The 15,197-nt window shown below is 46.0% G+C and overlaps 2 protein-coding genes across 5 annotated transcripts in view; one reads left to right on the top strand and one right to left on the bottom strand.

Moving 5' to 3' along the window:
* LOC311516802 (uncharacterized protein) overlaps positions 1-3,970 on the bottom strand; it is a 59,907-nt gene extending 55,937 nt beyond the window's left edge. Inside the window, exon 1 of the mRNA XM_084621138.1 lies at positions 3,881-3,970. The gene's annotated coding sequence lies outside the window, so the exon portion shown is untranslated. The remainder of the gene's footprint in view (positions 1-3,880) is intronic.
* An 867-nt stretch (positions 3,971-4,837) lies between these two features.
* Positions 4,838-15,197, top strand: part of SETD2 (SET domain containing 2, histone lysine methyltransferase) — a gene marked incomplete at its 5' end in the record, with an annotated part of 151,353 nt that continues 140,993 nt past the window's right edge. For all 4 annotated transcript variants that reach the window (XR_014710376.1, XM_084620147.1, XM_084620146.1 and 1 more), the window contains one exon: positions 4,838-4,974. Coding sequence is in view for 3 of the 4 variants with exons in the window: in XM_084620147.1 (XP_084476273.1) it covers positions 4,937-4,974 (38 nt within the window). The remainder of the gene's footprint in view (positions 4,975-15,197) is intronic.

Raw genomic sequence — 15,197 nt, 5'->3', positions numbered from 1 at the left:
TTGCTTGCTCCTGCTTCTTAACAAAACCAGTATCCTTTTTTCTGCTCTGCTCTTGTATAGCCCCTATCATTGCTAGACAGTAGACACCAGAGCAGATACAATCAATTGAGCTGCTTATGGGGAGATGATTTGGGTGGTGCTGATCATGCAAACATTTATGCATGAGTGTGGGACTACGCACGTGTACTAATCAATTCAGTAGGGTTGCTCATGTGGATAGTTACTTGCATGAATATTTGCATACAAGATTAGGACCTTGTAGCTTCCTGTATATTACTTGGACCTTCCGTGCCAGGACCTCATACCAGAAAAGCTAATATGGGAAACTCCCTCTAAGCAAGCCCCTTGTAGCTGGGCTGGGCTTGTAAACTATGAAGGTTGTTCTGTGTGTGTTACAATTACTTTCTCTGCTGAATCACTATTTTTGGCTCCTATCCCTAACAGACCATGTTCAACCATGTATTATCTACATGCTAACAGTCACCACACAATAGCGTATTAAGTAATTTATTTGTGGATTATTTAATTAATTTTACACAATATCCAATTAACAACTAATAATATACACCACTGAATGCTATCTGACAAGTGTACTGAACAGATTGTGTCTTGTATTGAATATCACATCGCATGTTGCAGCACTTTCAGCTTGATCCAAATCCCAGATTTGGAGGGTTTTTTAAAAAAAAAAAAAAAAAAAGTCTTCATGCAATTTTAAATTTCAGCCAATAATATTGTAATTTAAACACTCCCCTCCCCCACTACAGCCTAAATAATATTATCATTAGAAAATGCAAATGTACAAGGGAAAGTAGAGCAAGATTAGATTTGAAAAGTTCCTTGTTCTAAGAATTTCAGATGCTAAGGCAGAAGTAAAGATATGTCTATCTTTAATAAATTGTTATTTCTAATATTTTTTATTAATAAAAGTTGAATTGCTTCCTCTGGCTTTCCCAGGGCATCCTATCTTCTCTGAGTCTATCTTTTAGGCCTCAATCCAGTGAGTTGCTCCACATGGGTTCTCTTTACCATTGACTTAAATGCCTTTGACCCCAATCCTGCACAAATTCACACGCATGTTTAACTGTATGAATTATGCCCTAACACTGCCATGAGTTTTGTGTGTGGTGGATCTTCACTGTAATCAACATGCCTGTGTGTGCGCACAGGTCTTCCGTGCAGAACTTGCTGCAGGTAAGGGTGTAAGACTCATTGTAGTGAAGTTAAACGTGTGTAAGTGTTTACAGAATTGGGATCTACACGTGTAAAAAGTAAACGTGTAAATGTTCATGGGATCAGAGCCTTAGGCCACAATCTTACAACTTGTTACATACAGGAGAACCTTTGTACTCATGTGTAGACCCACTGAAGTCAATGCGAGTCCACACAGGCACAGCAGTTCACCTGTCCAGAACAAATTGCAGGTTCAGAGCATTGCCCTGTAAACTCATTAGGAGACAACTGTCTTTGTTGATATCTGTACAGTACCGAGAATGATGTTTTACTTAACGATTAATTGATAATGATTATGGCTGTATCCCTTTCATGATGCATTAAGAGGTAATTGTCCCTTGTATTGTAGATCTTTTATATTGACTAAATAGCATTCATTATTTATTGCTGTTTTTAAAGTAATTTTTGAGGAATAAAATTATTTTAATTTGCCTAAGTAGCAGGCTTTATTTTACTGTTGCTGTAAAAAATGAAGGATAAAATCAAAGAAAATTTTCCAGCCCTTTAATTTAGTAAAATTCTAATTATGACATTTTTCAGTTGCATCTCCAAAATTTTGTGTATGATTACCAATCAGCTTTGGGTGTCTATCTTACTTGAGAGACTCCACTTTGCATCTTACGTAATATTTCATCATCCACAAATCTCTGCTGGAGGTTTAAAAAACTGAGTAGCTAATATCCCATTTAACGTTAGCTTGTATACGTGAATACACAATATCTGTTCAGTAACAATAACCCCTTTTCAAAGATTCTCTTGCAAATGCGTCTCAAAATCACACTTCAAGATTAAGGCCCCAGTTCAGCAGTCAGCTCTGTGGGAGCTAGGTCCTTGCACCTACAAACATGCAGATATAATTGCAGAATTGGAGCCTTAATTTTGTAACTTCTTAGGATACTACCAGGTACTTTAGGGTCAAGATTTAATTCTTGATTTTTTTCCCCACAAAAATTAATTAACAGAAATGTTTTTGTTTGGTTCAGACTTCAATGAAAACTGTTTGCCCCCGACCCTGCAAGCTGTTCCACATGCATGGACCTTTGGGCCACCTGAAGTCCCATTGACTTCAGTGGGACTCTGTGCAGGTGCAGAGATCTGCTCACCTGGATCAGCTTGTAGGATCATGGCATGTTTGGATTTAAACCTTATATGGCAGTGTCTATAATATAAACATTGCAGTTGCTGTGCAAGTGCAGGAGAACCAGCAAGCAAAAATGACTAATCTGCTTTTATTATCCAAGCTGAGTGAAATGCAAAGCCTAAACAAACATAAATGGTGAAAAATAAGACCTCAATTCTGCAATAAGCTCAATGGGGCTATGTCAGGGCATGAGAGTCTCCCCATCCATTCATAGCTTCATGGAATTTAAATCCAGATGGGACAATTATGATAACCTAATCTGATCTCCATTTTATACAGACCATAACATTTCACCAAGTGATTCCTTCATCAAGCCCATAACTCCTGGTTGTGCTAGAGCACATCTTTTAGAAAAACATCCACTCCTGACATGTGGAACTTATTGTGGGATAGGGACCTAATTTAAATTCCTTCTGTTTTAAGACTCAGAGACCAACATGGTTCAATGGTTCATGCCAGAGATCAGGAAATTCTGAATTGTGCTTCTGGCTTTCCCACTAGATTCATGGTTGAAGTGTCCAGCTCAGCTAGAAGTTATAGTCTTGAGGCAGGAATTATTGGGTGAAATTCTATAGCCTGTGATACTCAGGATATCAGACAAGATTACAATAATGGTCCCTTCTGGTCTTAGATTCTGACATGACATTGAATCTCTCTGCCTCAACTTCCCTGTTTGTAAAATTAGAATAATACATGCCTCTATGCTGTGCTGAGGATTAATGTTGAACATGATATGCCATGTAAGTACGAAGTATATTTTTATTAATAAGAAGCTAAGATGCTAACATTGGTAAAGAAACATCCTTGATACAAATATTAGAGAGACAAGGTGGGCGAGGTAATATCTTTCATTGGTGCAACTTCTGTTGGTGGGAGACACAAGCTCTCAAGCTTACACAGAGCTCTGAAAGCTGGTCTCTCTCACCACCTTGTCTCGATGATATCCTGGGACCAACATGGCTACAACAAGACTTGACAAAAATATGATTTTTAACCTGAGAGTGTGTCTGCACGGGAGGACTACCATGTCCACTGACTAGTAAGTCAACCCACGAGTGACTTGTTGTATCATAGTCTTAAAATGCACCCGACTACCTTTTCCTGTGAACTGGGGGCAAGCGGTGCAATGGCTACTAGAGAGGAGGGAAATCATGTAAAAGTACCAAAGCTGTGGATGTAGGTAAATAATGTGCTGTAACATGTTAGCAAATGATTATGCCAAAATTCTCAGAAAATCTATCGAAGACAAAAACACAGCCGTTGGGCTGGGGAAATTACTGAATGTTTATATCCATAGAACAGGTACTTTAGGAGGGAGAGGGAAATGCTCCTAGTTCCCAAATGTAAAAAAAAAAAAGAAAAAGAAAAGAAGGCTGCAAACTACTCATTCGGGAAGAAAAACCTGATCTTCAATAAAAGCCCCAAACCAACAAAACAGACATGTCTCCTTTAATAGTGAGCTTCCTGCTCCATGTTTGTTTCCACGACATGAAATTGCTTCTTTACCTTGCAGAGAAGGAGCAGCAGCTTGCATTTATGGCAGTTGCTTGCTTTGGGGCCTTGTCGCTGTTTCTCTCGCTCTCTGTATTTTCTGTTACTCTCTTAGTAGGAAGTAGATGAGTTACAGTTTCCGTTTGTGTTTCAGAGCAGGAGGAGGAGGGAGCGAGGAAGAAGCCTCTGAGCTCAGCCACCGCTAAAGAGGAAAAATACAGTATACGGGGGAGGGGAGAGCTATTACAAATATAATCCACTTTCAACTCCCAGAACTACATCATAAGGGGCTGTGAATCCCCCCCCCTCCCCCCTTCCTCCAGGGCATCGGATCGGACACCTGGAGCAGAAGAGGAGCAGAAAACCGAATCAGCGACGGGGGAGACGCGTTCGTCCACGTCTAAACTCGAGGATTTACAGTTACTGAGGGAAGGAGGTTTCAGCTGGGTTGATCTTTTTCTTTTTCATTTTATTGCTTGGCTGGATTATTTCATTGGAAACGAAGAGTGGCTCCTTTTCGGGGTGGGGCCTGGATCTCGGTGGAGGACCCAGCCCGCCCGCTCTCTCCACCACCCCGGCAAGGCGATCGCTGTTGGAGGGAGAGGATTACTGCTAATTATAAATTGGCGTCTTTCTGCGGCCCCCCCCCCCCAAGCCCCGGGCGCGGGATGGAGGGCAGCCCCGTGGCCTGGGCAGCGGCAGGTTCCTGTCCCTGAGCCGAGGGGGCTGATCGCGGTGCATGGGAAGCGTTTCGTGGCCTGAAAGGGGGTGGCCCTGAGACACCCTCCTACCACCAGGAGCTCGCCGCCGCCGCCGCCGGGACGTTCGCTGGTGCCCGCTGGGGTGTCCCCAGCCCCGGGGAGGATGTGAAGGCGGCGGCTGGGGCAGGAGAGCGCGCACCCCCCCACGGAGGTGGTTTGGTGTCTCTGGTGCGTGGGGACCCGGAGGAGCGGAGCGGGGGGGGGGTTTGTCTAACACCCTCCCCTGCCTCCCTCCCGCTCTCTCTCTATGCGGGGCGGGGGCTGCTCGGATCCTCGCTGCTGCCGCCGCTGCTAGAGGGGGAGGCCGAAGATGGGGGATTTCTATGATCCGGAACATCCCACCCCTGAGTAAGTATTGAATTTCCCCACCCCCCCCTCCAGCCTGCTCAAGGGGGGGCCCCCCACCCACCTCCCCCTCCAGCCTGCTCAAGGGGGGGCCCCCCACCCACCTCCCCCTCCAGCCTGCTCAAGGGGGGGCCCCCCACCCACCTGAATTGGCCTGCCGGGGGGGGGCCCCCACCCACCTGAATTGGCCTGCTCGGGGGGGGGGGGGCGGGGGCTTACGTTCCCCCAGGACAGGCCTGCACATGGGTTACCCGCCGGGCCGGGCCTGCTCGTGGGTTCGCCCCCAGGGGACGGGACAGGCCGGCCGGCGGGGGGGGGGGAGCGGTTTAACCTCCGGCTGGAGGGAGGCAAAATGGTTCCCCGAGCGGGCTGGGGCCCCGCCGCCGGGCTGAGGGGCCGGGCGCGGGAAGGGCGGCGGCGGCGGCGCGGGCAGGTGCGCGCGGGGCGAGATTGGGGCTCGTGGGCCTGTCGGAGCCGGAGGGCGGGCGGGCTAGGCCGCGCATCCCCGGCCTCGAGTGAGAGCCCGGCCCGGGAAAGCAACGGCTGAGGCGGGGAGAGGGGCAGTGTGGGGGCGGGGAGGAGCCCACAGCCAAGGGCAGGCGCTGCCCCCTTCACCCCCCCCCCCCCGGGGGTCTGCTTGTGGGGAGGGGGCCAGGGCGGGTCACTCTCCTTGTCAGCCCCCGAGTGTGGGGGGGAGGGGCTGGGGGTCACTCTCCCTGCCACCCGCCCAGGGGGAGTCTGTGTGTGTGTGTGGGGGGGTCACTCTCCCTGCCACCCGCCCGGGGGAGTCTGTGTGTGTGTGGGGGGGTCACTCTCCCTGCCACCCGCCCGGGGGGAGTCTGTTTGTGTGTGTGGGGGGGTCACTCTCCCTGCCACCCGCCCGGGGGAGTCTGTGTGTGTGTGGGGGGGTCACTCTCCCTGCCACCCGCCCGGGGGGAGTCTGTTTGTGTGTGTGTGGGGGGGTCACTCTCCCTGCCACCCGCCCGGGGGGAGTCTGTGTGTGTGTGGGGGGGGGGTCACTCTCCCTGCCACCCGCCCGGGGGGAGTCTGTTTGTGTGTGGGGGGGGGGGTCACTCTCCCTGCCACCCGCCCAGGGGGAGTCTGTGTGTGTGTGTGGGGGGGGTCACTCTCCCTGCCACCCGCCCAGGGGGAGTCTGTGTGTGTGTGTGGGGGGGGGGTCACTCTCCCTGCCACCCGCCCAGGGGGAGTCTGTGTGTGTGGGGGGGGGGTCACTCTCCCTGCCACCCGCCCGGGGGGAGTCTGTTTGTGTGTGTGTGGGGGGTCACTCTCCCTGCCACCCGCCCGGGGGGAGTCTGTTTGTGTGTGTGGGGGGGGTCACTCTCCCTGCCACCCGCCCAGGGGGAGTCTGTGTGTGTGTGGGGGGGGGTCACTCTCCCTGCCACCCGCCCGGGGGAGTCTGTGTGTGTGTGTGGGGGGGTCACTCTCCCTGCCACCCGCCCGGGGGAGTCTGTGTGTGTGTGTGGGGGGGTCACTCTCCCTGCCACCCGCCCGGGGGGAGTCTGTTTGTGTGTGTGGGGGGGGTCACTCTCCCTGCCACCCGCCCGGGGGGAGTCTGTTTGTGTGTGTGGGGGGGGTCACTCTCCCTGCCACCCGCCCGGGGGGAGTCTGTTTGTGTGTGTGGGGGGGGTCACTCTCCCTGCCACCCGCCCAGGGGGAGTCTGTGTGTGTGGGGGGGGGGGTCACTCTCCCTGCCACCCGCCCAGGGGGAGTCTGTTTGTGTGTGTGTGTGGGGGGGTCACTCTCCCTGCCACCCGCCCAGGGGGAGTCTGTGTGTGTGTGTGTGGGGGGGGTCACTCTCCCTGCCACCCGCCCAGGGGGAGTCTGTGTGTGTGTGTGTGGGGGGGGTCACTCTCCCTGCCACCCGCCCAGGGGGAGTCTGTGTGTGTGTGTGTGGGGGGGTCACTCTCCCTGCCACCCGCCCAGGGGGAGTCTGTGTGGGGGGGTCACTCTCCCTGCCACCCGCCCAGGGGGAGTCTGTTTGTGTGTGTGTGTGGGGGGGTCACTCTCCCTGCCACCCGCCCAGGGGGAGTCTGTGTGTGTGTGTGGGGGGGGTCACTCTCCCTGCCACCCGCCCAGGGGGAGTCTGTTTGGGGGGGGGGGGGTCACTCTCCCTGCCACCCGCCCAGGGGGAGTCTGTGTTTGTGTGTGTGGGGGGGGTCACTCTCCCTGCCACCCGCCCAGGGGGAGTCTGTTTGGGGGGGGGTCACTCTCCCTGCCATCCGCCCAGGGGGAGTCTGTTTGTGTGGGGGGGGTCACTCTCCCTGCCACCCGCCCAGGGGGAGTCTGTTTGTGTGTGTGTGGGGGGGGTCACTCTCCCTGCCACCCGCCCAGGGGGAGTCTGTTTGTGTGTGTGGGGGGGGGGTCACTCTCCCTGCCACCCGCCCAGGGGGAGTCTGTTTGTGTGTGTGGGGGGGGGGTCACTCTCCCTGCCACCCGCCCAGGGGGAGTCTGTTTGTGTGTGTGTGTGGGGGGTCACTCTCCCTGCCACCCGCCCAGGGGGAGTCTGTTTGTGTGTGTGTGTGGGGGGGTCACTCTCCCTGCCACCCGCCCAGGGGGAGTCTGTGTGTGTGTGTGGGGGGGGTCACTCTCCCTGCCACCCGCCCAGGGGGAGTCTGTTTGTGTGTGTGGGGGGGGTCACTCTCCCTGCCACCCGCCCAGGGGGAGTCTGTTTGTGTGTGTGTGGGGGGTCACTCTCCCTGCCACCCGCCCAGGGGGAGTCTGTTTGTGTGTGGGGGGGGTCACTCTCCCTGCCACCCGCCCAGGGGGAGTCTGTTTGGGGGAGGGCTGAGGGTTACTCTACCTGTCATTCCTCCGCCCCTGGGGACTGTGGGGGAGGCAGAGCGGGTCCAACTCCCTGTCAGCCCCTGGGAGTGTATGGTGGTGGTGGGGAATCATTCTCCCTGCCACCCCTCCAGGGGTCTATTTGTGGGGGAGGTCGTTTTCCCTGCCACCCCCCAGGAGTGTATGGGGGAGCAGGCTAGGGGTGGTCATTCTCCCTGCTACTTACAGCTCTCCCAAGGAGGCTCTTTCTCCACGTTTTTGTGTGTGGATAATTAAATGGCTCCTCTCCCTGCCTGCTGCTTTGTGAATCCTCCCCAGTTTCCTTATGGATGGGTAACTGGTTGGGATTCAGGCTCTGACCAGGTAGGTGAACATGGCATTCTCAGGGAAATACTGAAGTTGAACTAAAGTCATACCATGCCCCTGCCCCATTTTCTAGCTGAAGGGAAAAATGGTCAATGAGATACAAGCCTGAGGAGGGGACAGTCTAATGGCTGATGTTTGTTTGTTTTTCTTTCTGCCAGGGATTTTCACCAAAACATACACACACACCAATCAGCATGTCAGGGCTGCTGGTTTCATCGCCTCTTGGAGAAGGTGGTTCAGTAGCTAATAGTGCTTTTCGTCTTCTTCCTCAACAGTCTAACAGTTAGCTACTGGTCCTGAATAATATTTTGTGTTTATAACATGCTTTGCATCCTGAAGGATCCCAGAGTGCTTCATAAAATTTATACATGCAGCATCACTGAAATGCAGTCACCTCTGGGATGGAAGGAGGCAGACAACTGGCACATAGCACTTTTCCAGTGCAATAGTTGGATGGGTGTGAAGGGTAAAAAGGGATATTTTGAACAGTGCAAACATTTTAAGCAACATGCTACAAGATCTCTAATGTTCAAGGAGAGCAGATGGGATTTATGTGTCACCCAAAATGAGGTTTTGCTGAATGATGCTTACATCTGATGCTTCTAAAATTAGTAAAATGCCAAGGATTTCAGTTTGAATTCAGGTTCAGTTTTACTAAGCCTAGGTCACAGGGTCTCTTATTTCTTCTAGCAAATGATGAATAGGTGTATGTAGAAGTGCTCATTCATTACAAATAATCCTAACTGTTGGTGTAATTTTTGGTATTCCAGGTCATTTCAGTATTAAAATAAGTAGCTCATATTAAACTCATACATGTTAAAAAAAAATCTATTTATCATCTTGCATAGTCACCAGTCACTTAGAACAGTCTCCAAACATATTATAAACCTGATTTATAAAAATTCATATTGGCTTTATTTAACAACTTTTAGTTACAAATATTTCTTTAATATTTCATCTCAACAGGGGTTTGTTACCTCTTAATAAATTTATTATGGGCTGAGATTTTGAAAAATCTTCAGCAGACAAAAGTCATATGTTAGAGAAGCCTTTTGAAGTGTGGTCATGTAAAGAATGCATAGAGAAGCTGTCTTCCCAATCACCCTCCTGTGTACTAGGTCCTGGAACCTTGCTCTTATACATCTGATCATTGTTTCCCACTCCATTAAAGCAAGTGTTATATCTTATTCAGGCACTTGTGCTTCTGTAAAGCAAAAGGTTTATAAAGTAGATTTGTCATGGCATCTTCTTTAGAGGCAGGAATGCTTTGTCTTTAATAACCTCCTTCTCCTTTCTCAAAGGTCACATTTTTAAAAATGCAGTGCATAGCATGTTCCAGGAGCCCGTTGAGTATTTTCAAAGCACAGTTGGCTGTCCTGTTGGAAGACACAGGTTAAAAACAAACCATGATAGCTGCAGGGTATTTTATGCTGCTGTAGAAGATGGCTTCCTCCAAATATGGTACTCCTCCAGGGTACAAACTATCAGCATACAGCAGACTTATCACTGGCAGATTTCTTACACTGTTGCTCTAGAATTTCTGTTCTTCCCCCTTTGACTGGGAGATTAAATGAAATACTTGTTACTTATCCCTGTAGCTAATGCAATTAATGACCTGTCTGAACATTGTTGGATTTCTTGTACTGTTTAGGTTTAGTTGCTGTGAAAAGAAAGAGGAGATACATTTTCATATTTTGAAAAAGCAGGATTTGTAACTTTTAATGTCTGAACTGTATACATAAACAGTGGTGTTTTGGAGAGTGACAGTAATGGCTAGGTGACTTGAACACTTAACTGGAGACCAATAAATCAATAGACTTGTACCTAGTGCAGTGCTTTTTCTTAATGGGACTATTGCTGAGTGACTTTGGCAATAGATATATTAGACTGAAGGGTGCTGTTTAATCACATGGTTGGATGTTATATTTGTAAGTGCCAAGATATTGTACTTGGGTGTACAGTGATGATGCCACTGACTTGAGTTTTCTTGTAAGGAATTAAAGTCCATTTACATTTTCACTTGCTTATGTTTTATGGTACATGTTCCTCTCAACAATAAAACTTAAAATTTTTGTGAAATTCACAGTATAATAAATCCAATTCATGTTGCCTTTGTGTGAAATAGAACTTGCAGTATATCTAGATAACTAGTCTTTCCTAATTTTTGTGTCTAGATTCAATGTCACATTCATTGTAAATCTGTCTGGTTTCCTCCTGTAAATTTGCGTAGTGTTGACTTTGATTTAGCAGTGATATTTGACCAATGAGTTATTTTTGTTTATTTTGAACTTGGATAGGCTGAAGTGGGAGGGAAATGTGATCTGTATGTGCATAAAGTTACTAGTGAGTGTATAGGGCTGCTAGTGGTGCAATTAAATGCTGGAAAGACTATTTTCTTAGAGAAGAAATTCAGTTTATTTTTCAGTTCAGATTATGTATGTATTAAAATACCCAGTGAATTGAACATGCAAAAACATCTTAAATGTGCTAGATTAAAGCTCACACTTTTGAGGCACTAAATATTTGCTCAATGTGAGACAAATTCAGAGAAAATTTTTGTAGCTTACTTTAGATATTTGTAAACCATTTATTACACCCAGAAACTAGAATACACCACCAAGAATTGGCTGCAACAAAAAAGCAGTATGAATTAACACATTTGAATGGTATAAGGCTGAAATCTGCACTTGTTTCTTGTTTTGCTCTCTGCTGCAGGTTATAGCTTGGCTGTATCTTCTTCAACTTTACTGCCAAAGGCCTCTGACCTAGATGGGTGACACTGCCCATCCACGCATAAAGGTCTGCTTTATGGATCACCCTACAGCAGAACTTCCCAAACTTTTTTTTGCCGCACCCCCCCTTTGGAGATTCATGTTCCACACATGCCCCCCTTAACATAGGGGTAAGAGGGGAATCTGGATGGTGCAGAGTTTGGAGCCCATGGAGGGAATCCCCAAATGACCAGCGCGAACAGGGTGGAGGCTCGTGCACCCTGTTTGAATCCTAGCTGCCGAGAGCAGTTACTCATGTGCACGCAGCAGTTCCACCCCCTCTGTGCATGCGCACACCAGGTGTGAGGTTTTTATTGTGGGGCCAGGACATGTCTGCAATGCCATGGTTATGTTGATTCCGAGTGCAGCCACAAGGGCTAGCGGGGTGAGCGTTTGAGAGTGGAGGAAGGTTTGGGTTCTTGGGAGGTTGTGTGGTTCTTGAGAAGCTGACTGGAAGTAGAATGGCAGCACAGCACTGGGTGTGCTAGGTAATGGTTCATTTTTAACCAGTCAGGTCCCTGCATCCCCCTGATAACCTCAGTGCACCCCTCAGGAGGGTCATGCCCCACAGTTTACAAACCAGTGCCCTTCAGGATCAGGGCCTAAAACTATGGTATTCAAAATTATTGATAGATTTTAAAAATATTTTAAGGAAATGCTTAGTTTAAAATTTGAGCTTTATAGTAGTTGCCATGACTTTATTATTTTTCAAAACTTGTTGCTATTATAAAGACTCCTGGGCAATTTAGTACTGTTTGTGGGTAGTGTCACTTTGGGATTTGATTACTTTTTTCTTGTTGGCAGCTGGATTCTATTTTCTTTTCCCCAAGGGAAAATTATCTGTAGCTTAGTACCCTCAACACAAGGTAGACGCTCCTGGCAAACACATTGTAGGTGGATATAGTTAAATCAGAAAGGTAGTTCCCTCAATTATATTGTTAAAATGCATCAGGGAGACACTAATGCAACTGAAAAAGACTTATTTTACAGCTGCTTCTACCTTTGATCACACTCTCTTATTAGAGAGACTAATGGTCTCCCAGGGCATGAAACTGAAGGAGGAAACTTGGCTGTTGTGGCATGTGAATTTTTTTAACTACATTCTTGATATTACTGCACTGTGTCACTTGCTTCTCTAAGAAAGAACAATTTTAAAGAAAAAAATGACATGTAATTATGTGATGCATGTACAACTTAGATTTTGAACCTAATATCCATAAAAACAGATAATTTGTAGTCTGCAGGTGCAAGTTTGTATAAATCTTTTTATTAAAACATCTCAATGTTGTTCAATAAATAAATTGAAACCAGGCAGAAAACTGTCAGTGCCCTAGATTTCTGCTTACACCACTTATAACTGGAGTGCTGTGTATGATTTTAAGTCCTTTTTTATTCTCTCAGGCAAGTCAGTCTTAAAGAATGAAAGCATCTGAGGTGTATATTTTCAAATGTATGTAGCATTTCTGTTAAATTATACAATTCATGTACCCATTGTTTTCTATATGCAGAATCTGTAAATATGCAGACTGTAATTTTAGGACAACTATTCTGTTTTACAAAATCTCGAAACATAAATTTCTACAGGCACAAATTGTATTAGGCAAGACTACTTTGGTACATCTTTCCTATTTTTCTTATTTTCAAGATTTTTTTTCTCTACAGGAAGGGATACACAATGAATAATAATAGACTTGAACTGCCCCCTTTGTCCCCTAAATGCTTGCTATAAATTCAGTGCAGTTCTCTTGTGCTCCTGAAATGTACACTGTGAATCTTGTCATTGCATTGATAACTGGACTGCATTTGGGTCACTAATCATACCAGTTGAAGGATTAATGAGCAGTCAGTTGAATCCAGTACATTTGTTTCCATTTTGAATGTAAATACTTACAGCCAAAACTTTCACACTTGGATGCCCAAAGTTAGGCACCTCTATCTATATTTAAACATGTTAAGAAGTGGCCTAACTTTCACTGAACACCATTTCAGTTCCAGCTGAAGTTAATGAAAGCTGCAGATGTTTGGCATGTCTGAAAATCAAGCCACCTCTATTTTGGTCCCTGAATATGGATTTTAGGTGCTTTAGCTTTAGGCAACCAAGTTTGAAAATTATGCCTGTGTGTCTGTGAGGAGAACAGTACTTGCATAGTGTCTGACCCTTCAGTTACTTACTTTATGGTGTAGTGCTTGCTTCAATGGGAGTACTCACAGCAGTTGTCTGCACCTAATTGTAAATGTTTTCAAGATCAGCCCCATAATTTAAATTAGATATAATTGTCCCACCCAGTTTGAACATATTTTGAGGTAATATAGAACAGAACAGTGCACAGTACCCAATTGTGGAAAAATAGCTTACTGACTTGTTCATATAAGCAGGTTAAGTTATTTGAATAATTCATTAATTATCTGTGGACTGTTCATGTGGTAATTGTATGGTAAGTTCTCAACTAGAGCTGTACTTTATGAAATCATCCTGTATAGCTTAAATTCTACAGGTGTTACTGTTCTCTAACTGGAAACACTGTTCTGGATTTTATAAAAATTGATCCTATTCTCTGGACTTTGGTAGAGAGCTAGTTGAGTGGAATTACATGAGGCGATTTGCTGATCACTTTGCACTTATAATAGGGCAATAAGCTTATGGTGTATAAAATGGTACTGTATAACTTACGTTCTGTCATGCTCTAACCTCATTTTTGCTTTTCCAACTTCGTGTTCTCCAACAGTTAATTTTCTTTTTTTGAAAAATAAAAAGTCTATTAACAAATCAGTGCTGGACTTTTCTTTCCTGCATTAAGAATTCTCTTCCCATTTCTTTTCTTGGGTATCGAACTATGAGCTCCCTCCCTTTTTTGGCATATGGAGGGGCATTTCTTGCCCTGCGCTTTCTCCCCTCCATTGCTTGTCCTATTTCTCTTCTTGTTTCTTATATAGCTTCCACCTTAGTCATTTCCCCTGTGTCACTCACTCTTCCTCTTCCATCTGCTTATGTCTCAAGAAACATGGCAAATCTACCCTGCCCATGCTGCATACAGTGTTTTGAAGGGACACAGTCAACTTGAAATTAAGTTAACTGAAAGAGTATAAATTACACTATGTTTCAGATACATCATCTACCACCGAGTTCCTATGCCAATTTCTGTAGTTTTACAATTTTCCCTCTGTTTTTATAAGGCTCTTTGAAAGGATCTTTTATACCAGAACCAGAAAACAAAAAGGAAAACAGAGTGTACACAAAATGCTGTCAAATGCGCAAAGTAAACAAACTAGGAATGGAGAAATACTTTTCCCTCTAACTTCCAGTGATAGTAATTCTAGGTGTGTGGTGACAATAGACAGAAGTGATCTAGGTTGGTAGTGTACCTGTGACATGGGATAGTTCTAGAAAGAGGAAGGAAGGGAATGGAAGAAACAGGTGAAGTGGCATCTGGAGAGTACTTGCATAATTAGGTGTTCAGTTTGATCGTTGTTTTCTTAAAGTGGGAGTCCTCTAAATGTAGCAGCTTTTGAGCACTTCAAAATAGTTATTTTGAATACTGAATAGTGTTTAATATTTGCAGTGACTTGTGTATTTGCATTGATATTGTAACTGCTCCATGCTAAATGGCTCGACCAAGTCAGTAACGCTTTTTTCTTTTTAACTACTGTAAATGTTATGGATGGATGAAAAATAACAAAAGCAGGAGTTAAGGTTGCTAGTATATCCTAGCTGTTGCTAGGTATTATAGCACGTACAATATGTTTTCAGGCCTCTGATTAGCTGGACAAGCCATTATGAGACAGATACTAAAATCTGAAGCAGGTAAAAAAGCCTTTTTCTGCCAGGCTTTATCATCATGTGAAGTCCTGTCCCATTGCGGACAGAAACAGTTAGCATCGTATTTTAATTCTTTAATATTAAATACTTTCTAGTTTTATAGGTCTAACATGTCAGTAACAAGTTAGACTTCAAAAGTATAGACGGTAGAACTCTTAAGTAGCCTTAAATATATATGTATTGATATATATACTTATATGTATGTGTTTCTATAAGATATACATGTAGTACCCTAACTAGTAACGAAAAGTGCTGCCCCTGCAACAGGGATGAGCTCAGAGTGCAATAAGAAATTTAAGTGTAATTTCCTGAGTCGTATGGTTGTATGTGTAAACTTAACACTGCATTAGAAATAGGTTGTTTGCATTTGGTTATGCCTAATTTAAAAATAAAAAACGGATCCTGGTTGCACTTGTGGAATTGTGCAACTTCTGTTTGATCAGCTTCATAGGTATTAAAGTTGACTAGTC

The sequence above is a fragment of the Lepidochelys olivacea genome, assembly GCF_965140295.1.
Source record: "Lepidochelys olivacea isolate rLepOli2 genome assembly, chromosome: 2".
In the NCBI taxonomy this organism is placed as follows: domain Eukaryota; kingdom Metazoa; phylum Chordata; order Testudines; family Cheloniidae; genus Lepidochelys; species Lepidochelys olivacea.
Note: the sequence above shows the minus strand (reverse complement) of the source record. Positions and strands in the feature narration are given on the sequence as shown.